The sequence below is a fragment of the Mustela lutreola genome, chromosome 1 (assembly GCF_030435805.1).
Source record: "Mustela lutreola isolate mMusLut2 chromosome 1, mMusLut2.pri, whole genome shotgun sequence".
Lineage (NCBI taxonomy): Eukaryota > Metazoa > Chordata > Mammalia > Carnivora > Mustelidae > Mustela > Mustela lutreola.
This window is the reverse complement of record NC_081290.1, coordinates 227,473,389-227,493,659: the sequence shown is the minus strand read 5'-3', so window position 1 is coordinate 227,493,659 and position 20,271 is coordinate 227,473,389. Positions and strand designations below refer to the sequence as shown.

Sequence of the window (20,271 nt, the reverse complement as noted above, 5' to 3'; positions counted from 1 at the left end):
CCTGAGATCATGACCTGAGCCAAAATAAAAGTCAGTTGCTTACTGAGCCACCCAGGGGCCCTATTTTTAAATTTATTTTATGTTTTTAATTTAATGATTGCATAGTGTCCCATTGTGTGTGTACAACCCAAGTGTCCAAAAACAGATGAATGGATTAAAAAAATCAGTGTGTGTGTGTGTGTATGGAATATATATAATGTGTGTATATATATTTTGCGTGTATTGTATGCCTTTTATTTCTTTTTCCTGCCTAATTGCTGTGCCTAGGACTTCTAGTACTATGTTGGATGGAAGCAGGAATATTGAATATCTTTGCTTTGTTAAGCTTTCACTATTGAGTATGATGTTAGCTGTGGGTTTGTCGTACGTGACCTTTTTTATGTTATGGTTCATTACTTGCAAATGCATTTTGTTGAGAATTTTTTTCATAAGTGGATATTAAATTTTGTCAAAATCTTTTTCTCTATTGAGATTATATGAAATTTACATTACATTTAGTGTGATATGTCATGTTAATTTGTGGGTGTTGAGCCATCCTTGAATCCCACTTGGCCATGGTCTATGATCCTTTCAATGTATTGTCAGTTGGCTAATATTTCGTTGACAATTTTTGCATCTGTATTCATCATGGATATTGGCTTGTAGCTTTCTGTTTTGTGTGTGGTGGTATCCTTGTCTGTATTTGGTATCAGGGTAGTGCTGGCTTCATAAAATGAGTTTGGAAGCTTTCCCTCTTCTTCAGTTTTTTGGAAGAATTTGTGAAGGCTAGATACCCAGTTTTCATATTCTTAGAATTTTTGGTAGAATTCACCAGTGAAGTGTCTGGTCCTAGACCTCAGTTTGTTGGGACTTTTTGATTACTGATTCAGTCTCCTTACTAGTCATCAGTATCCTTAGATTTTCTAGAACTAATGTAAATTTCTAAGAATTTATCCATTTCTTCTAGGTTGCCCAATTTATTGTTTTTATAGTTCATAGTAGTATCCTATGAGTGTTTGTATTTCTTTGGCATCAATTGTAACATTTTTTTCACTTTTGATTTTATTTATTTGAGTCCTCTTTTCTTTGTTAGTGTACCTAAACGTTTGTCAATTTTGTTTTCAAAGAACCAGCTTTCAGTTTCATTGATCATTTCTCTTGTGCTTTAAGTTTCTGTTCATTTATTTGTGCTCTGATCTTTATTATTTCCTTTTTTTTTTTTTTTAAACTGTGAGCTTTGTTCTTTTTCTAGTTCCTTTAGGTGTAAAGTTAAATGGTTTGAGATTTCTTTTGTTTCTTGAGGTAGGCCCGTATTACTCTGAGTTTCCTTCTTAGAACTTATTTTACTGGATCCCATAGATTTTGGTATGTCGTATTTCTGTTTTTGTGTGTGGAGGATATTTCTGTTTTAATTTATCTCTAGGTATTTTAAAAATTTCTTCTTTGATCTTTGATCTCTTCTAGTTGTTCAGTTATAACACATTGTTTACTCTCCACAGATTTGTGGTTTTTCCCATTTCCTTCTTGTAAATGATTTCTGGTTTTACACCATAGTGGTTAGAGAAGATGCTAGATATGTTTTCAGTCTTCTTGAATTTATTCAGACTGCTTTTGTCACCTAATGTGTGATAGATCTGCATAATGTACCATGTGCATTTGAGAAGAATGTCTATTCTCCTTGTTTTGGATGGAATGTTTTGTATTTTTCTGTTAAGTTCATCTGGTCTAATGTGTTGCTGATGGCTGGTGTTCCCTTACTAATTTTCCATTTGGTTGATTGATCATTGATGTAAGTGAGGTGTTAAAATTCCTTACTGTTGTATTGTTCTCCTTTTCTCTTTTTAAGTGTGTTAATATTTGCTTTGCATATTTTGGCACTCCTATTTTAGATACATGTGTATTTATAAATTTTTTTAAAAGATTATTTATTTATGTATTTGACAGACAATGAGAGAGGGAACACAAGCAGGGGGAGTGGGAGAGGGAGAAGCAGGCTTCCTGCCAAGCAGGGAGCCCAATGTGGGGCTCAATCCCAGGGCCCTGGCATCACCTGAGCTGAAGGCAGATGCCCAACAACTGAGCCACCCGGGAGACCCCAGATTTATAAATATTATATTTTCTTACTGGATCAGCCCCTCTACCATTATGTGGTGCCCCTCTTTGTCTTATAGTATTTGTTGTAAATTCCATTTTGTTTGATGTGAGTGCAGTTTCCCCAGCTGTCTTTTCGTTTACATTTGCATGGAGTATCTTTCTTTTCTCCCATTCCTTCACTTGTCAGTCTGTGTCCTGACTTCTGAAGTGAGTCTTTGGTAGGCAGTATATGGATAGGTATTGTTTTTTATCGATTCAGCTCACTTTTGATTGAAGAATTTAGCCCATTTACATTTAAAGTAATTATTGAGAGCTATGTATTTATTGCCATTTTGTTAATTGTTTTCTGCCTTTGTATGTAGTTCCTTTCTTTCTCTCTCTTTCTTTGTGGTTTTATGATGTTTTAAAATAGTATGTTGGACTCCTTTCTCATTTTCTTTGTGTATTTACTCTAAGTTTTGGTGTGTGGTTACTGTGATGTCCACAGACATCATATTATTTGTCTAATTACATTTTATTTTAAGTTGATAACAACTAATGGTTGAACACATTTGAAAAGTACATTTTACTCCCCTCCCTAGTTTCATGTTTTTGTTTTTTGTTTTCTTGAGAGAGTAAGAACACATGTGCATGCAAACAGGGTTGGGGGGAAGAGAAAGGACGAGGGAGAGGATCTCCAGCGGATTCCTTGCTGAGTGCAGAGCCCACTGCAGTGCTTGATATGGGGCTCGCTCTCACGTCCCTGAGATCATAACCCAAGCTGAGACCAAGAGTTGGTTGCTTAACACACTGAGCCAGCTGGGTGCCTTCCTAGTTTCATGTTTTTGATATCTCTTTTTATGTCTTTTTTAATGTATATATATTAGTTAATTATTATAGTTTTAGTTAATTTTGTGAGTTTTATCTTTTAGTCTTCTTAGTACCTTTGTAACTAACTGATTAATCCATTATCTTTACTATGTATTTAGCTTTTCCAGTGAGATTTTTATTTCTGTGCATGTTTTTGTTATTAGTGACATTTCTTTTCAGCTTAAAGAAGTTTGTTTAATATTATTTATAAGGCCTATTTAGTAATGATGAATTCCCTTAGTTTTTGCTTATCTTTAAAGCTCTTTATCTCTCCTTCAAATTTGAATGATAACCTTGCAGGGTAGAGTGTTCTCAGTTGTAAATTTCTCTTTTCAGCACTTTGAATATGTCACTCCACTCTCATCTAGCTTGTCAAATTTCTGCTGACAAAGCTGTTAGTAGCCTTCATGTTTTATTTTTATTTTAAACATTTTTTTTGTAGGTAAAAGCTTGTTATTCTCTTGCTGCTTTTAAGATGCTTTAAGTTTTGACATTTTAATGATAATGTTTCTTGCTGTGGCTGTCTTTGGGTTCCTCTTATTTGAAACTCTCTGGGCTTTCTTCTCTTGGATGTCTGTTTCTTTCCACAGGTTAGAGAAGTCTTCAGCCTGTTTCTTCAGATACATTTCCTGGCTCTTTCTTTCTTCTACTGCGACCCCTCTATCATGAATGTTATTCCATTTGATATTGTCTCCGAGGTGTCTTAAGTTACTTTTATTCTTCTAAAATTCTGTTTCCTTTTGCTGTTTGGTCTGGGTGAGTTCCACTGGTTTGTCTTCCTGCTTGCTGGTTTCTCTTATCCATTCTGCTGTGGAGCTGCTCTAGTCTATTTTTCATTTGAGTTGTCATGTTCTTCACCTCTGTGACTTCCTTTTGGTACTTTCTCACCATGCTGTTTTGTTGTAGAATTTCTCACTGTGTTCATCTAGTCCCCACCGCTGCCCCTTCCCCAAGTCTGGTAAACATGATTATGCTCATTCATTTGAATTCTTTATTAGGTAGATTAAGATTAAGACCTCATCCTTAAGGTCTTTTTCTGAGGTATTATCTTGTTCTTTTTTTTTTTTTTTTTAAGATTTTATTTATTTGTGTGAGTGGGGGTGGGGAGGGGCAGAGGGAAAGTGAGAGGGAGAAGCCAACTCCCTTATCTTGTTATTTTGTTTGGAGCACAGTTCTGTTGCCTCATCTTCCTTGACTTTCTACCTCTGTTTTCCGTATTAGGCAGAGCAACCACTCTTTGTCTTCAAGGCGTGGCCTTTTGTAGGTGGATTCTTGGTCACTCTTGTCCTGGTTCTTGGTTATCTCTTGAACTTTTGTAATTTGCTAAATCACTGGATTTATTCTTCATATGTCCCTATTGATATGACCCCATTCAAGCAGGTTCTAAGACCTGTCAGTGATCCAAAGGTAGGGACCTCATTTAGCACCTAGTTTTGGAGATGGGAAGCCAGACTCTCAGGCAGTAGCTTGTGAAGTATGTGAATATGTTAGGTCCTATGTTGCTACAGTAGTAATCCCTGCCGGCCTCCAGGTCAGATCTGGAAGTGTTCCCTGGACAACAGTTTTAAAAATCAGGGCACCAGCCAAGCTCCTTTCTGGGAGTTCCCTCCAGCAGGAGTGAGGTGAAGGGTGTGCACAATGTTCTGTCTCCTTGCTCCTGTTCTGGAAGGGCTTTCTCAGCCTCTAGATAGGTGGGAAACCTGAAACCTGTCCTTCTGGCTGATGCTCTGGACTAAGTATTTGGCTTTTTTCATAGGCAGAGTCAGGTTGTGTTTCAGTCTGTGTGGCCTGTGTGGCCTGTGCAGTGTCCTTGGGGTGGGGGTGGGGGTGGGTAGCCTGCCAGGAACTTTTTTTTTTTTTAAAGATTTTATTTATTTATTTGCAGACAGAGATCACAAGTAGGCAGAAAGGCAGGCAGAGAGAGAGAGAGAGGAGAAAGCAGGCTCCCCAAGGAGCGGAGAGCCTGATGTGGGGCTCGATCCCAGGACCCTGGGATCATGACCTGAGCTGAAGGCAGAGGCTTTAACTCACTGAGCCACCCAGGCGCCCCCTGCCAGGAACTTTCTGTGTGTTAGCTTTGTGCACAGCTTGCTAACCGTAGCCGTCTTGGGCCATGAGGGCCGGGTGATCAAGGGGCATCTCCCGTGTGGGTCGTGCGTACCCACTTGCTTGAGCAAGGCAGCCAGAGAGTGTAGGGAATGGGCTTGTTAGCTGGCTTCAGAAAGACGGCAGAGAAATGGTGGGACTGTATACACCCCTGGGTTTCTGCAGTGCGGTGGGAGAGTGCCTCTTCTGCACACATGTCTCCGCTTCAGGGTCAGGGGATTGTTGCATTCACCCACCTGCACTAGCAGATTCTCTCTCTGGAGTGCCAGAACTCCATGACAGTTTGCACTCGCTGTCTTAGCCTGGAGTGGGGAAACACTACCACTCCCTGTGCGGTCTGACTCAGTGGATGCACTCCTGTCCCTTCCAGCGAGGCGGTGGAGGCTGGGTGCCCGGCTGAGTCTGCCTACCCATGCTGGCACTCTGCCTGTGGTGCAGTGATGGTCGCCCCCCCAAGGTCCCCATCACCAGGGGGCTTCTCAGCTGTCTGCATTCCTCTAGCTGTTGTCTCCAGATCTGGAAATAAATTGATCAGACCTATAGTTCAGGCATTTTGCAAACTGCGTTTTTTTTTTCCCTGGAGCTCAGGTCAAGCCCTCCGGGGCAGAGCTCAGTTTATCAGAGTACTTTGGGACCCCTGGCTTTGCCAGTCCCATGTTCTGGAGGCTCCTCTCTCTCCAGTAAATATCCCAGGCTCTGGGGTGCTAGGCGGGAGGCATCAACTCTTCTGTCCCCTGGCGGAAGCGCCTGTCTAGGACCACCTCTCCCTGTTATGTGTCTTTGCTGGCAGGGTGGGGTTTTTTGCAAGACCCTGTCTAAGCCCCTCGGAGGCATCTCAGGGTGGTCCTTCTGTCCTTGGTTGTGGAAAAGCAGTTCTTCTAGTTTTCAGATCTTTTTCAGAGGGACCCGATCCAGAGGGAGCTGTGGATTGGGTGTGTCTTTGGGGTTCCGGATCTCACTATGCCACCAACTTGGACACTCCCCTTTCTCTGTATTTGGCCCTTTTAAAAATTGGTTGTTGGTTTTCTTATTGTTGAGTTTTAAGAATTCTTTGTATATTTTAGATAACAGGCCTTTATTGGATGTGTCTTTTGCAAATATTTTCTCCAAGACTCTGACTTGTCTTTTAATTCTCTGGGTGTTTTCTTTCCCAGAACAGAAGAATTTAATTTTAAGGAAATCCAGCTTATTAATTATTTTCATAGATCATGTCTTTGGTGCTGCCTCTAAAAATGCTTCACCATACCAAAGGTCATAGAGGTTATCTCCTGTGTTACTGTCTGAGAATTTTTTCATTTTGTGTTTTGTGTTTAGGTCTCTGGTCTGTCTTGAGTTAATTTTGTGGGATGATTGTGAGGTATGTGTCTTGGTGTGTGTGTTTTTCTTGTGGGTGTCCAAATGTTCCATTTGTTGACAAGACTGGTTTTTGCTCCCTTGTTTTGCCTTTGCTCCTTTGTCCAAGGTCAGTGGGCGGTATTTTGGGGCCTGTTTCTGGGCTCTCTGTTATATCCTGTTGATCCATTTGACTCATCTTTCACCCGCACCACACTTAGGCATCTTTTTAAAAAAAGAAACAGAGCAAGAAGCTTTGCCCTGGCTTGTGGTATGACTTTAAGTAGGTTTCTCCTCTCTGAGCTTCGGGTCTAGCGTGGGGAGGTCAGAGCCAACTCTCGAGCACTTCCTAATGTGTGTGCTTCTCAGACCTGGTGAAGGTCTAGTTTTTCCAGTTTCCAGTCTGCTACAGACTGTTAATTTTTGTAAAATACAGTCAGACAACCTACCAGAATACTGATCCTGTGCTTACATGATGGTAGTGAGGTCACATTGCTGTACACGTCCCTAACTGCTCCCTCAGCTCCTGCACTTGAACTTTGTGACGGATGGCAAGGGGGTCATGCTTGGGTAACACTGTTCTGTGCAGCAGGCTTAGGTTGGAAAGATGCCTGACCTGGCTGCCCAGAGCTGTTTGTGAGCACAGGAGCTAAGGTGAGGCCTGGGAATTGGCTCGCTCCAAGGCAGTGCTGGTGTCAGCAGGGCCTCCTTCCCCTCTCCCGCAGGGTCCCACCCGGTTGTGGGGAGACTGTCTCTCCCTGCCGTATCCTCCTTGTGCAGCGCACTCCTCACATGGACCCCTGCCTCCCTCATTCGAAGGCAGCAGAACCACTTGGGTGGTCTTAGGGCCATGGCGTGGGGGTCCTGAGAAGGGGCTGTGAGAGCAGACTGGGAGGGACCTGGTTGCAGCAAGGCCAGCTGCTCTGGGTGGCTCTGAAGGCCGTTTCCGGGGGAGGAAGAGATGGGTGTGCGCCACGGAGGTGCGGACTGGCGCACGCAGGAGAGTTCCAGCCTTCCCGCCCTGCGACTGTAGGCTCTCAGCTCCCTGGAGCCTTTGAGTCTCAGGGTTGTGGGCTGTCTGAACTGGAACGAGCTGCGGGGCCGACTTCACTGTCCAGGCTGGGTCGTTCACCTGCTTTTTCTTGCCTGAGCTTGAGGTAGCTGCTGTGCCTTGAGGCTGGGTGCCGGGGTTGCCTGGGCTGCGGGTGAGGAGAGGCTCCTTGGATGCCCTCGGCTTACACCCTGGATGCTTTTGCTTTCTTCTGAAGCTTCAGACACTGTGTGCTCAGACTGACGGAGAACAACTCCCAGCCCCTGATGACCAAGCTGCAGTGGCTCTTTGCCTTCCTAGAGCACAGCCAGGTGAGTGCAGGGGGCTTGGTGCACGATGGAGAGGAGGCCCCTGGGCTGCCACCTCCCTGCTTCTGGGTCGAAGGCCCTGCTTCCTGGGGTATGCTGGTGAGTCCCACGTTGGGGCTGGCGTGGGTTCATGGTCGGTTTGGTGCCTTATGGGACAGGAGAGGGAGTGCTTCCTTGTGCCCCCTTCTGTGTGCTGATGGCCAGGTCTCTCCCATCAGTAATTCATGCCCTTGTGCTAGATGCTGCTTGTCTCATCTGCTGTCATTTCTGAGCACTGGCATCGCCAGGCCCCCTGAGGGCTGTATTTGTTTTGTTCACGGTCTCTGCCCTCATGGGACCTGAAACCCTTGGCCAGGCATTATGCAAGGCCCTGTGGGGGTCACAGAGAGGAGGAAGCCACAGTTCGGGTCTTCATGGAGCCCATAGTCTGGTGGGGAAGGTGGAGCTGCAGAGAACAGTTGTAATGCTTGAAAGGAGGGAAATGCAGTGTTGTGTGCATGCAAGGGAGAGAAGAGCTGATCGTGGCAGGGGGCGGGACCATTGGGAAGACCTCATGGAACAGGTGTCCGTGCATCTGGATCTTGAACTCTGTAGGCTTTTGATGGAGGGAAGATGTTTTAGACAGAGGGAAGGGCAATGGAGAAGGGTCTGGAAAGAAATAGGTGTGCTGGGGGAGAGCAAATCACTAGAGAAACCAGCCTAAGGCCGTGCGCAGGGGCTGCCTGGACGTGGTGGGAGAGGCTGGGTCAGGGACGAGGGGTGGGGAGGACTTCATGGTGGAGGCCAGGGAGTTTGGGACAGAGAGTCCCCAGGTACCCTCGGGCCTAGCGTGCAGCAGAGCTGGTTGTGAGTGGCCTCCTGCTCCTGATGTGCCTTCCTCCTGCCTTGGTCCTAGCGGCCTGCCATCTCTCCAGAGAACTTTCTCTCTGCATCCTGGACACCCTGGTTCAGCCCCGGCACCCAGCAGGACTGCTCAGAGTACCTAAAGTACCTGCTGGATCGGTAAGGGGGGCCAGACGGGCTCTGCTTGGGGGCTTGGGAGCCGGAGGAGGGTGCCTGAGGGATAGCCCATCTCCCCGCTGCGTGACCTGTCCCTGGAAGCGGGTGCCACACTGCACTCGCGGAAGGCGCAGCGAATGGTGCCGTGAGGGCTGGGCAGGGCTGCGTGGGAGGGACATTTGCTCACCAGAGCCCTGACTGGGGAGGGGTCAGTGCGTGCATATGCGTGTGTTCTGCTTGCTTGAGTGTGTGTGTGCACGTGTTCAGCACAGCACTGGGGGCACATGCATGTAGATGTGGCACCTCTCCACATGGCAGGTTCGTGGGCCTGCCTGGAGGGAAGTGTGTGGCATGTGTGCCTGGCTTGTGAGTGCATTTGTGTGGATGTCATTGGCACCTATGTGTGGGGACTGTGCATAACCATGCACACGTCTAAGCGGGTGGCCCCTGGATAAGGTGGATGGCCCAGATCAGGGCCAAGCACTGAGAATGGATCCGTGCGTGTGTGAAATCCCCATGCTCTCTGCTCCAGGCTGCACGAAGAGGAGAAAACAGGGACAAGGATCTGCCAAAAGCTCAAGCAGTCCAGCTTGCCATCCCCTCCGGAGGAGCCCCCCAGCCCAAGTCCCACCTCTGTGGAGAAGATGTTCGGAGGCAAGATTGTGACTCGCATACGCTGCCTCCACTGCCTCAACGTCTCCTCCAGAGAGGAGGCCTTCACGGACCTCTCTCTTGCTTTCCCCCCTACTGAGCGCTGTCGCCGCCGCCGCCTGGGCTCAGTGATGCTCCCTGCAGAGGACATAGGCGGCCGGGAACCCCAGGCATCCTCCCAAGCCCAGGTTCCAGGCAGGGTCGGTCCTCGGAGGCAGAGGAAACACTGTGTCACGGGGGACGCCCCCACCTCTGTCCTGGCTGTGGAAGGTCTGGGCCGCCAGGGACCTGGGGGGCTGAGCCGTGGGGAGGAGAAGGTGGAGAGGGAGGAGCAAGCAGAGGAAGCAGCACAGGAGGTGGAAAGGACCCAAGAGGAGGAGGGGGAAGAGGAGAAAGAGAAAGAGGAGGAGGAAGAAAAGGCAGAGAAGGAGAAGGAGGCTGAGACCACGAAGGAGAAGGAAGAGGGCAGCCCGGGGCCAGGGACCCACCGGGGTGCCCCTGCCTCCACGCCCGCCGGAGAGGGCTCCCGCTCCGTCCTGGACCTGGTCAACTACTTCCTGTGCCCTGAAAGGCTGACGGCCGAGAACCGCTACTACTGCGAGCCCTGCGCTTCGCTGCAGGACGCCGAGAAGGCGGTGGAGCTGAGCCAGGGGCCGCGCTACCTCATCCTGACCCTGCTGCGCTTCTCCTTCGACCTGCGCACCATGCGCCGCCGCAAGATCCTGGACGATGTCTCCATCCCCTTGCTGCTCCGCCTGCCGCTGGCGGGGGGCCGGGGCCAGGCTTACGACCTCTGCAGCGTCGTCGTGCACTCCGGAGTGTCCTCGGAGAGTGGCCACTACTACTGCTATGCCCGGGAGGGCGCCGCCCGCCCAGCCCCCTTGCCGGGCGCTGCAGATAGGCCTGAGCCGGAGAACCAGTGGTACCTGTTCAACGACACTCGGGTATCCTTCTCCTCCTTTGAGTCTGTCAGCAACGTCACCTCCTTCTTCCCCAAGGACACGGCCTACGTGCTCTTTTACCGGCAGCGGCCCGGGGAGGGGCCCGAGGCCGAGCCTGGCTCTCCCAGAGGCCGCGCGGAGCCCACCCTCCACAAAGATTTGATGGAGGCCATTTCCAAAGACAACATCCTTTACCTGCAGGTGAGCAGGCCCGGGGCCTCTGAGCTCATCCCCGGGTGGAGGGCTTCCCTGCACAGCAGCCGCCTCGGGTGGGATACTCCCCTGTCTGCTCCCCTTCTGCTCCCCTGTCATTAACCCTCTTGTGCCGGGACCGTACAGGTGGACTCTACAGACAGAACCCCTTACTTCAGAGGAGCAGACATTCAGGAATTACCAGTTGTTTATTCACGCTTGTCCTGAGCGTGCGAAGGAGCTCCCCGGGATTGTGTGGTGGAAGGTCGAGGCTTCCAGGGGTACCTGGGGACCACGCTGCCCAGAACCTCCTCTCATATGCCTTCGACTCCCCTCTTCTGAGTCAGGGGTGGTATCAGAATACTTAGCAGCTGGAACGGCAGAGGCCATGAACCACTAGAGTCATCCCATGGGGCCCTGTGGGCAGCGGCGCCGGAGTCCGTGTGGGGACACCAGGCTGGCTGTAGGTTTCTGATGGGTCTTCCAGGTGGCGGGGCAGCGGGCGAGGAGCGACTGTGAGGCTGGCCTCCATTCAGCCTGAGGATGGGCATGTTCCTCATGCCTCGCTGGGCAGTGAGCTGGACAGCCGTGTCAGGACACCAGAGGGCTCCTGTGTGGTGGGATATGCTCCTTCTTCCTGGGGCCATGGCAGGCCCTCATCAGTTACTCCGTCTTGTGTCTTGTGTCAATGAACTCCTTTTCCCCAGGGGCTAGGAGTTGTTACTGGGAGAAGAGTGGCTTTGAAGGCTAGATAGAAGGTAGAAGGAAGCTCCACCCCAGCCACCCTCCTGCAGGGCTGGCACATCCTGCGGGCAGGACCTGAGGGTCCTTGGTGCTTGGCCCAGGGCACCCCGGAGACAGTTGGAACTGCTATGCTGGATGGCAGTGGGTTGGGGTGCAGTGAAGCCTCTGGCTTCAGAGCCTGAATTTTAAACCTCCTTCCGCATCCGCATCTGTGTTCCCAGGAGCAGGAGAAGGAGGCCCGAAGCAGGGCGGCCTACATCTCTGCGCTCCCAGCCTCTCCGCACTGGGGGAGGGGCTTCGACGAAGACAAGGATGAGGACGAAGGCTCACCAGGAGGCTGCAGTCCTGCAGGTGGCGGTGGTGGTGACTTCCACAGACTGGTCTTCTAATGTGGACCCTGCCCCAGCCTGCTCCCACCTGCGGGGGGCGCCACAGCCCACTGCATGGAGGCCTTGATCATCTCCCTCAGGGAACTGGGTGGGGACCGAGGCAGAGGCGCTCTGCCAGGTGGGGTCTGGTGGAGGCAGGTCCAGCCTTGAAGACAGGCCCCCCTCCCAAGGGCAGGAAAGGTGGAGAGGAAGCTTCTGGGATGTCACTCCTCAGCCTGGAGGGTGCAGAGAGACCGATACAGAGGTGAGAGCCAAGCCCCTGACCCTGGGCCTCAGGCCCCGATCCTGGGATCAGCACCATTAAGATTTCTCACCCAAGTGTCCTGGTCAACTTGAAACAGCTTAGATGGACACTCTCTGGGCCTTGTCCCCCTGTCCCCCCAGCAGGCTACGTGCCGGGGCTGACTTCACAGCTACAGTGTTTTGCCATCAAGTAGCATAGCCCTCCTTGCTCCCTTCAGACAATCCTATTGCTCTCTAGTATAAAAAGCAGAGCAGGGTTGGAGCCACCTTCTGGGTTCTCTGAGGGGGCTCCAGAGGCTCCAGCTGGGGTTGCCCACACCCTTGGTACTTCTTTGAGGGGAGTGTAGGTGGGAAGCAGCCTGGCATGGGGTCAGAGACTGTGCATAGAGGGGACAGTCCCCCCCCCCCCCAAACCCTATCTCCCCTAGCCTGCCTCAGTGCCTGAGATGCCACCACCTGCATCCCCTTTAAGATAGAGAATCTTATTCTACTGCAGCTATGTTTGCGTTTCTCACGAAGCCATCGTCAGACCTGAGGAAAGCTGGCTGGCTCAGCTCCTCATCTGTGGGCATGCGAGCCATGGCCTTGGGGCTGCTGGGGGTGGTTTGGTGAGGAGCAGATATTGACCTCATGTGCCCTGACACTGTTGTACCCTTCTACACAGAGAGAAGAGACTCAGGGTCTCAAACGGGAATAAAAATAGGTTCTCCGAAGCCTTTAAAGATGTCATTCTTTCTGCCTCAGTGGCCGAGATGGCGGCAGTGCCCTTTGTTTCTTGCTGTGTCTGGGCAGTGAGAAGGGTACAACCTGTGCCCTCTTGGCTTGTGTGACACCCCACAGGAGGTGACAGTGTGCCACGCTTAAGCGCTTGCAAGTTCAAGGTGAGGACCGGGAGAACCCCGAGGGTAGAGCTGGGACCAGCAGTGGTCATAGTCCCCAGAGGCAGGTGCTGGTAGAGGCAAGGACACTCATTACCCTGAGAGGCAGTTACCCAGTCCACTGCCCAAGGAAGTCCTGTTGGGGGGACTCACCCATCGGGTGAAGCCAGAGGCCCTGCATCTGGAGATTTTTCAGACCCTGAGAACTCTGGACTGCCCAGAACTGGCTACTGCTGCTCCCACATTCTTCCTGCCTTCCCTGGGAGAACCTGGTACAGGTCTGTGGCCCCCTCCTGGGATGGGCTATGGCCAGGAGGAAAGAGGGGGGTGGGTAGCCCTCCCTCCCTGGTGTCCCCAGGTGCCAGCCCATTCTTGGAGCTGGGGAGGTCATGTAGGAGCCCTTTCCACCCCAACCCTACCCATCTGGGGGAACAAAGCAGGTGGGAAGTCAGGGACAGAGGCCATGGTGTGGCCAGGGACTGCGAGGGCTGGCTGGCCGGCCAGAGCTGGAGGTGGAGGAGGTGAGTTTTGGCCTATGTCCCAGAGGCTTGAGACATCAGACCTTAGGAATCAGCGAAACTGGGCTGGTAGTCTGGCAGAGACCAAGTCATGCCCAGAATTCATCTCTACACTCCGTGCACCCTCTAAGATGAATGGGTGGAAGTTACAGTTTCCATTTTCTACATCAGGAACATACATTCCAAGGTAAGGAGGATTCATTCTCATTCCCAGTCAAGATGAGGGCCCCATTACTCCCTATTAAAATGAAAGGGAGCAGAATGGCTCCTATCTTCACGGGGGCCCTGAAGAGCTGGGTGTAGGCCGATACATGGGTGGCCCCCAGGCAGGGATTCTATGCAGGCGGGTTCCCTCCCCGGCGCCTTCAGACAAGGCAGGCTCCAGCAGCCTTCTCTGGTTGCTTCTAATGGACTTTATTGTTGTCCTGCTCCAACACCACGTAAAAAGGGCCCTGCAAGCTCCAGGCCTGTGCCGTGTGTCACCACAGCAAAACCAGGACTCACAAGAACACATTCCCACCCCGCCCCAGACCTACACACAGGATAAATACATGTTACACATTTTTAAAAGAGAAAACAGAATAAATTAATAACTTAAGTGATTAGGCACCAACAGTGATTTGAAAAATTAAATGTCGATTTTAAAATGGTATAACAGGGCAAGAACCTAAGACTGGGCTGTTAGCCCCTTTTCTCTTCCTGACAGACAGTTCTGTGCGAAATGATTCTAAATTTCAAGACACATGTAACCAACACACAAGAATACACACCACCATCTATCACAGGACAGCCTGCACCTCGAGGGGGCCCCTCCACAGGTAGCGCAGGGAGCTTGCAAAGTCCCAGAACATTGGCTCCCGGAGGAGGGAGCTGCAGTGCTCCTGGGCCCAGCCTCGCTTCCTCATGGGGTGCCCCGGAGTGCGAACTGCGGCCAGAGCTCTTGGAAGGGTGTGAGGGGTGGGTCGGCCAGGGCAAGCCCTTGCTCCACTCACTGCAGAGCGGGAAGGGTTGTGCTTCTCTCCTACAAATGGGGCGTATTTGAAGGGTTTCAAATGTAGAAGTCTTCAAAGTCCCATCTCGGGAAGGGGACCGGGCAGACTGACTAAGGCCCTGGGTGCTGCCCATCCCCGGTGAGCCAGACCCCTGCAGAGAAACAGCCTGGAAGGGCCTTAGCCACCCTCTGATGGAACCATCCTTTCACAGGCGGTGGCTCCTTGGGACCTTGCTTTGCTCAACTCCCTGGAACCCTTCCTCCCTCTCTGCTGCTTGCTCCTGCTGGCCCAGGCACCGTGCGTCCTGGGTCTGCCCTTGCCAGGCCACCAGGGAGCTAAACTGAACAGGCAGGTGTGTACTAGACACCGGGTTGGGGGAGGCCCGAGTCTCTACATTCACCAGGCCATCATCCTCTTACACGTCCTTCTGTCTCTGCCCCTCCACCTTCACTCTGAGGGCTTGGGAGCTGCAGGAACCAAGAGCTGGAAGGAGGCCTCCTTGGACACTAGATTTGAACACTCAGTTTCATTCGTAGTCCAAAGTGCTGGCACCTGGGTCACAGGGCAGCGCCACTCAATGCTCTGCCCTAGGAGACCCTGCAGCGAGGGCCTTAAAGGGACAGTGTCAGCCACTGCCATCAGCCCCAGTGCTTTACCCTGCCCTTCTTCCTGCCTCTCGAGCCCATCTCAGCACCCCCTTTTCCCAGACATCACCTATCCCTGATCTGCACTACCGTCCTGAAGTAGCCTTGCTTCCAGTCTCTCTCACGGCCCTTACCAATGTCCTGTGCCCTTGGGTCTCCCCTACCCACACCTCAAGTGCACAAATTCTCAAATTCCCAGAACCTGGCTCCGGCAGCCATTCGTCAGTGCCCACTGAGTTGAGCTGAACTGCTAGGAGAGCGTGCAGAAAATCCTCCTGGCCGGAGTGGGGCTTCTGAGACCATGGCCAGGTGTGTGCTCACGGGAACCCAAAGGTGAGCGGTAGCCACCTCTGTCAGCCATGGTGGGAAGTATTTTTTTCTGTAGGAATGAGATCTGTTCATCCCAGGGTGGGATGAGACCTCTGCAACCCTGGAAGATTTGGGCAAGAACCATTGGCAAAAGATTCAGATCTGTCCTTCCCACCTTAGGACAAAATACCTGGTGGGGGAGGACACAGCTCATGCAGGGCCTTTAAGCCACAGGAGCAGAGGTCTGGCCTCTCCCTTCCCAGGGACCAGGTCTGAATCCAACATGGCTCAGGGCTCCCGGGACCATACTCCTACTGGCTTAGGCTGCAGCAGAAGCCCCAGCCCTCCCCAACATCCTCTTGGCCCTACCCTCCCCTGCAATGCTTTCCCCATGACCCTCACACTCACCACTCTGGCCTGCAGCCCCAGGCATTGCCCGGGCTTTCCACCCCACCCCCACCCCCCTGCCCCCAGCTGCACTGTCCGACTCCTGCCTCTCAGCCCATCAGTTATCTGTGCTCCCCCACCACCTATCCTGCAGAGGCACGTTTGCTGCTCCCTCCCCACTACAGCGGCCAGCCCCTCAGGGGTAGCCCCTGCAGTACCTACCCACTGCCCCCGACTCCCTCTCCACCTTGCACTGGCTGCAGCACCCCGCACCTTCCTAGCCTCTCCTGCACGCCCATGGGGGGCCTGGGTGCGCCACTGGACTAGGGGCCCTGGTCACCCCTGCCCATCCTCCTCTGTTTTCCCTCTCTTGGGTCCTCCTCCCTTTGCCTCTCCGAACCCATTCCAACTACACAGGGGCAGGACTCCTGTCCGTATCACCTGCCTTTTGCATCCAGGACCTCCTTCCTGTGTCCCTCAAGACCACTGCTAACCTTCCTTCTCAACTTCATCTTTTGGGGGCCTTGCCTTGTTCTACCAAGACAAGGATGAAGTCCATGTCCACTTTCCTCTGCTGGTCCTGGGCTCCCTGGGTCAGCGAGACAATGTGGCATCTTCTGGGACTGAAGGAGAGGTAGCCCAGTAGCTGGAGGGCTTGAGGGCTAGGACCGGAAGTGAGGTGTGGAATCTGGCTCAGAGCCCCAGCCCCTCCCAAAGCCTAATAGGTGTTCAGGTCTAAAGGACAGGAAGAGGCTGAAGGATGTTTTTTGGCAATAGCTCTAACTAAGGTGGGTAGAGGCATGGCCATTACTGGTAAAAATCAAAGGGGGGCCCTGAGGGGGCAGAGGAAGTGCCTTGATCAGGCCCCCTCCTCTTAGGAGAGGGGTTCAGGGTCCCTGACATCAAGTGCTTTGAAGGCCAGAGTGGCAGGAGGGGGCACTGGGAGAGGAGCGATTGTGTGAGTTGGGAGGTGGGGGTAGAGGAGAGGAGCCAGCCCTGGAGATGCTGCCTCCTGGCCCCTCCCCAGGTGCGGTGGCCCCATATCACAGTTTGGCGCCCTTGGAAGGCTCCGAGGACTGCCGCACATCTGTCCACTCCTGCATGGTGCTCTGCAGGGCCTGGGTCTTCTCCTTGTCCACTTGAACGTAGTCCACCTTCTCATCAGAAGTGACAGATGACGTGGATGGCTGAGGACAGAATGGGGAGGTGGCTGTGAGTTATCCGGATGGTGGGGAACAGGGGTGGGGGGGGGTCTCTTTCTGAGCTCCTGAAGGGGAGAGGAGATGGGCATCAGGAGCCTGTATTGTTTCTGAAAGGGACCTTTACAGCCCACCCTGTATCTCTCCTGCACTGCAACAGCCCTCGTCAGCACTCCTGGTTTCCCAGCCCCCAGGGGACCCTGGCCTTCAGTTCGGCCTCCACCCACCTCCCTATGAAGAAATTTGCCAGGTGCAAACAAGCACCCGCCAGAGGGGAGCACTGGCAGCCAGCCCACTGTCTGGACTGGGCAGCCAAGTGTGCTTCCTGGAGCAGCTTTCTGGGGCCCGGGAGTCTCTGCTGCAGGTCCCTGTACCAAAGGCAGTGGATGCACCTCGCCAGTTCTCAGAAGCTCAAGACCAGGACACAGCATCCTTGCGGCTTGGCTCTGTCACTCATTCCCTTTGTAACCCTGAGCGGATCCCGGCTCCTGGCCTGCACCCATTTGCTCACTGGTACAAGGGAGATGGACTGGCTGAGAAGGCTGGACAGAACTCGAGCCCCTGTGCTTTCAGAGGCGGCGTGCAGGTCCTCTAAGACCCAGACTAAAGGAAAAGCAGGCAGGCAGCACAAGGCCAAGGGCTAGGCTGTGGCGGTACCTTGCGGTGGGGGCTGGGGGAGCTCGGCTGGAAGTCCAGGGCAAGATAATCAACACTGCCCGTGCTCTTCTTCGGGGCAGGACTGTTGGTGCCACTGGGAATGGGAGATGCAGACACTGGATTTTGCTATTACAAAGGAGAGAAAAACCATTTGTAAGTGTAGAAAGCAGACGGACCCACCACCTGGAAAAACCCACACCTCTGGATGTGGAGTGCCCACTCAGAGTCCCGCACTGGGCCAGGGACTGCTCATGTCCTCATTTAAACCCTCATAAGGATCCTGGGATGTAGCTATTCTTACTATTCTTGTTTAAAACAAAGATAAAACTATGGTTCAGAGAAGTGGCCTGACGCCTGTCCCCAGCACGTCTGTGTCTAGTCCCCAGAACTAGTGGAGATGTTACTTTACATGGCAAAGAGACTCTGCATGTGTGGTTAAATTAAGGATAATCAGATGGAGATCATCCTGCACCGTCCCACTGGGCCCTGTGTAACCACAGGGGTCCTTTTAAGTAAAGGAGAAAGGCAGGAGCATCAAATCGGAGAAGCTGAGGCTGGAAGGACAGGGCTGCTGACGGGGCCACCAACCAAGGCACACAGGCAGCCTCGAGAAGCTGAAGAAGGCAAGGATCAGATTCTCCCTTGGGGCCTCTGGAAAGGACACAGCTCTGCTAACCCCTTGGTTTTAGTCCTGTAAGACCCATTTTGGGATTTTGACCTCCCGAACAGTAAGAGAATAAATTTGTGTCATTTCAACCTGGGAAAAAAAATGTTGCCTGTGCTTGTCCAGCTGGCGAGTGGGGCCGGGAACCGAGTCTGTTGTCAGGCTCCCAGACCCACTTGAGTCTCGCTGTACCGTGCTGCCTCCCTCCCGGGGTGGCTGGCCCAGTTTCCTCCACTGGCTCCCTGACCGACCCTGTGTTTGCCTGCTGGTCCCCAACACGGGGCACCCCTCCTTTATGCCCTGGAGGTTGGAAAGCAGGTGGCACCACACCTGCTTCTCCGAATCTCCCATCTCTGGCCTCGAACAGGGCAGTGTCCCCGAAGCAGCTGGCCCCCAATGGCCCTGGCTCCTGCCCCTCCAGGATCCAAGCAGGGTGGCCTTCTCCCCGGGCTCCTGCACTGGCTCTGCAAGGGGGGACACTCTTGGCTCCACTCTCCGTCCAGGCACCAAGACCAACATCTAGGAGTTTCCTGAAGTCTTATTCTAATGAGAATGGCAACAGTCCTGTGTTCTATTTCCTGGCTGCTGACTGTTGCTCCAGTACGGATGTAGCAGCTACAGAAGCTGGGCAGCTACTCCCCGTTCAACGAGAACGTCAGGGAGGCAAGTTCTCACGTGCGGACAGTGTTTATCCCTCTGTCATCGCCTTCACCACTGCGCATCATGGTAACGTGTGTCCAGGCTACTCTAGTCATTCTCTGTAGGCTCCCAGGGACAGTTCTGAGGCACCGGTCTCATTACCTGGCCTTTTAAACCTTCTGTGGCTCCCTGTGGCCCACAGGGAAAGCCCAGGCTTCCCAAGACTGCATTCGGGGTCATTCATAAGCTGCGGCCAGCCCAATCTCCAGCTGTAGCCATAGTTAACCACTCTCCTTCTCCTCTGTGCCCCCCAACCCTGCGTCTCTTGCCTACATGGCTGCCTCCCTTCTCCCTGCAAGCGTGTCCCCACAGCACTGCCTCTCTGTCCATCAAAGTTGTGAGAAAGTTCTAGGCCCTTTAAGAGTGCAACCTCTTCGAGGGCAGGGATCGTGTCCTCCTGGCCTCTGATGATGACCCCACTGTGCTCGACACACTTGTGCACAGCAAAGTAGTCCCATCCCGCAGGGGACCGGCAGACTCCCTCCTGTGGAGCGCAGAGGACTCACCATAGGGACGTAGTTCTCTTCGCTGTCCCCGGAGTCTGTGCTGGTGATGCTCTGGGTGGAGATGGGGCGGCAGTACTGGGAGGAACTATTGAAGGTGTGGCTGTGGTGGGGAGAAGACCGTGACCTTGGGAAGCTTTCAGTCCTCACCCTCAGACTCTGCCCTCAGAGCTCCCCACTCCAGGTGCAATACCCACCCCACCCCCCCCAATCCCCGTCACAGAGCCAGAAACCAAGTCCCAGCGACCGCTTGGCTTCAGACTGCCGCTCTCCTGACTCAGCCTTCACAACCCTCTCCCAGGCTCCGGCTTCCCCAGACGGACACTCACATGGCCCTAGACCAAGACTTGGTGACGGGTGACTTGAAGGGGAGCTCATCGATGACAGTGTTGTTTCTCAGGTCAAGTGGTGTTGGCTTTACTGGAGCAGGAACAAAGTCAAACGATCAGTCACTGAAGACAATGCCACACAGACACGCATGTCCACATAACACACAAGTCTATTTACAAATGCTTCCATACTCCCGCTTTTACACAGGGAAACTGAGGCTCAGCAGGCTCTGTGATCTTTGCCTATATTGCTAGGCCCTGAAGTTGTGTCTTAAGATTCTGAGTATTTTCTTTGCAAGCATATTCTGTAGTGATCACATTTTTAGAATCCAAAATGGAGACACTGGGTCTGACAACAGACTGTTCTCCTCAGATCTGTGGCTGTATATCAAAACAAGAGATGGTAACAGAGATGGAGAAAGTCACTGTGACCCTTCCCTGCCACTGCCACTCATGGATCAGGGCGGGTGGAGCCGGCAGGGGAGGCCCTAAAGGCTTCACTTCAAATGATAAGATCTGAATTCTCCATTGACCAGACCACCTGGGGGCAGGGGGTATCCTGCCTGGTCATCCTACTTCTCCCTTTGAATTCCTGCCACTCATCCCCGGCCAGC

General features: G+C 52.3%; 2 protein-coding genes across 4 annotated transcripts in view; one reads left to right on the top strand and one right to left on the bottom strand.

Annotated features, from left to right (window-relative positions):
* Positions 1 to 14,053, top strand: part of USP35 (ubiquitin specific peptidase 35) — a 53,377-nt gene extending 39,324 nt beyond the window's left edge. For all 3 annotated transcript variants that reach the window (XM_059187902.1, XM_059187909.1, XM_059187920.1), the window contains 4 exons: positions 7,629 to 7,722; positions 8,615 to 8,721; positions 9,251 to 10,511; positions 11,468 to 14,053. In XM_059187902.1, coding sequence (XP_059043885.1) covers positions 7,629 to 7,722; positions 8,615 to 8,721; positions 9,251 to 10,511; positions 11,468 to 11,635 — 1,630 coding nt within the window. In that variant the 3' untranslated portion in view covers positions 11,636 to 14,053. The remainder of the gene's footprint in view (positions 1 to 7,628; positions 7,723 to 8,614; positions 8,722 to 9,250; positions 10,512 to 11,467) is intronic.
* Positions 13,665 to 20,271, bottom strand: part of GAB2 (GRB2 associated binding protein 2) — a 189,283-nt gene continuing 182,676 nt past the window's right edge. The window contains exons 7-10 of the mRNA XM_059187936.1: positions 19,658 to 19,748; positions 19,332 to 19,431; positions 17,463 to 17,588; positions 13,665 to 16,793 (exon numbers count right to left, since the gene is read on the bottom strand). Coding sequence (XP_059043919.1) covers positions 16,650 to 16,793; positions 17,463 to 17,588; positions 19,332 to 19,431; positions 19,658 to 19,748 — 461 coding nt within the window. The 3' untranslated portion in view covers positions 13,665 to 16,649. The remainder of the gene's footprint in view (positions 16,794 to 17,462; positions 17,589 to 19,331; positions 19,432 to 19,657; positions 19,749 to 20,271) is intronic.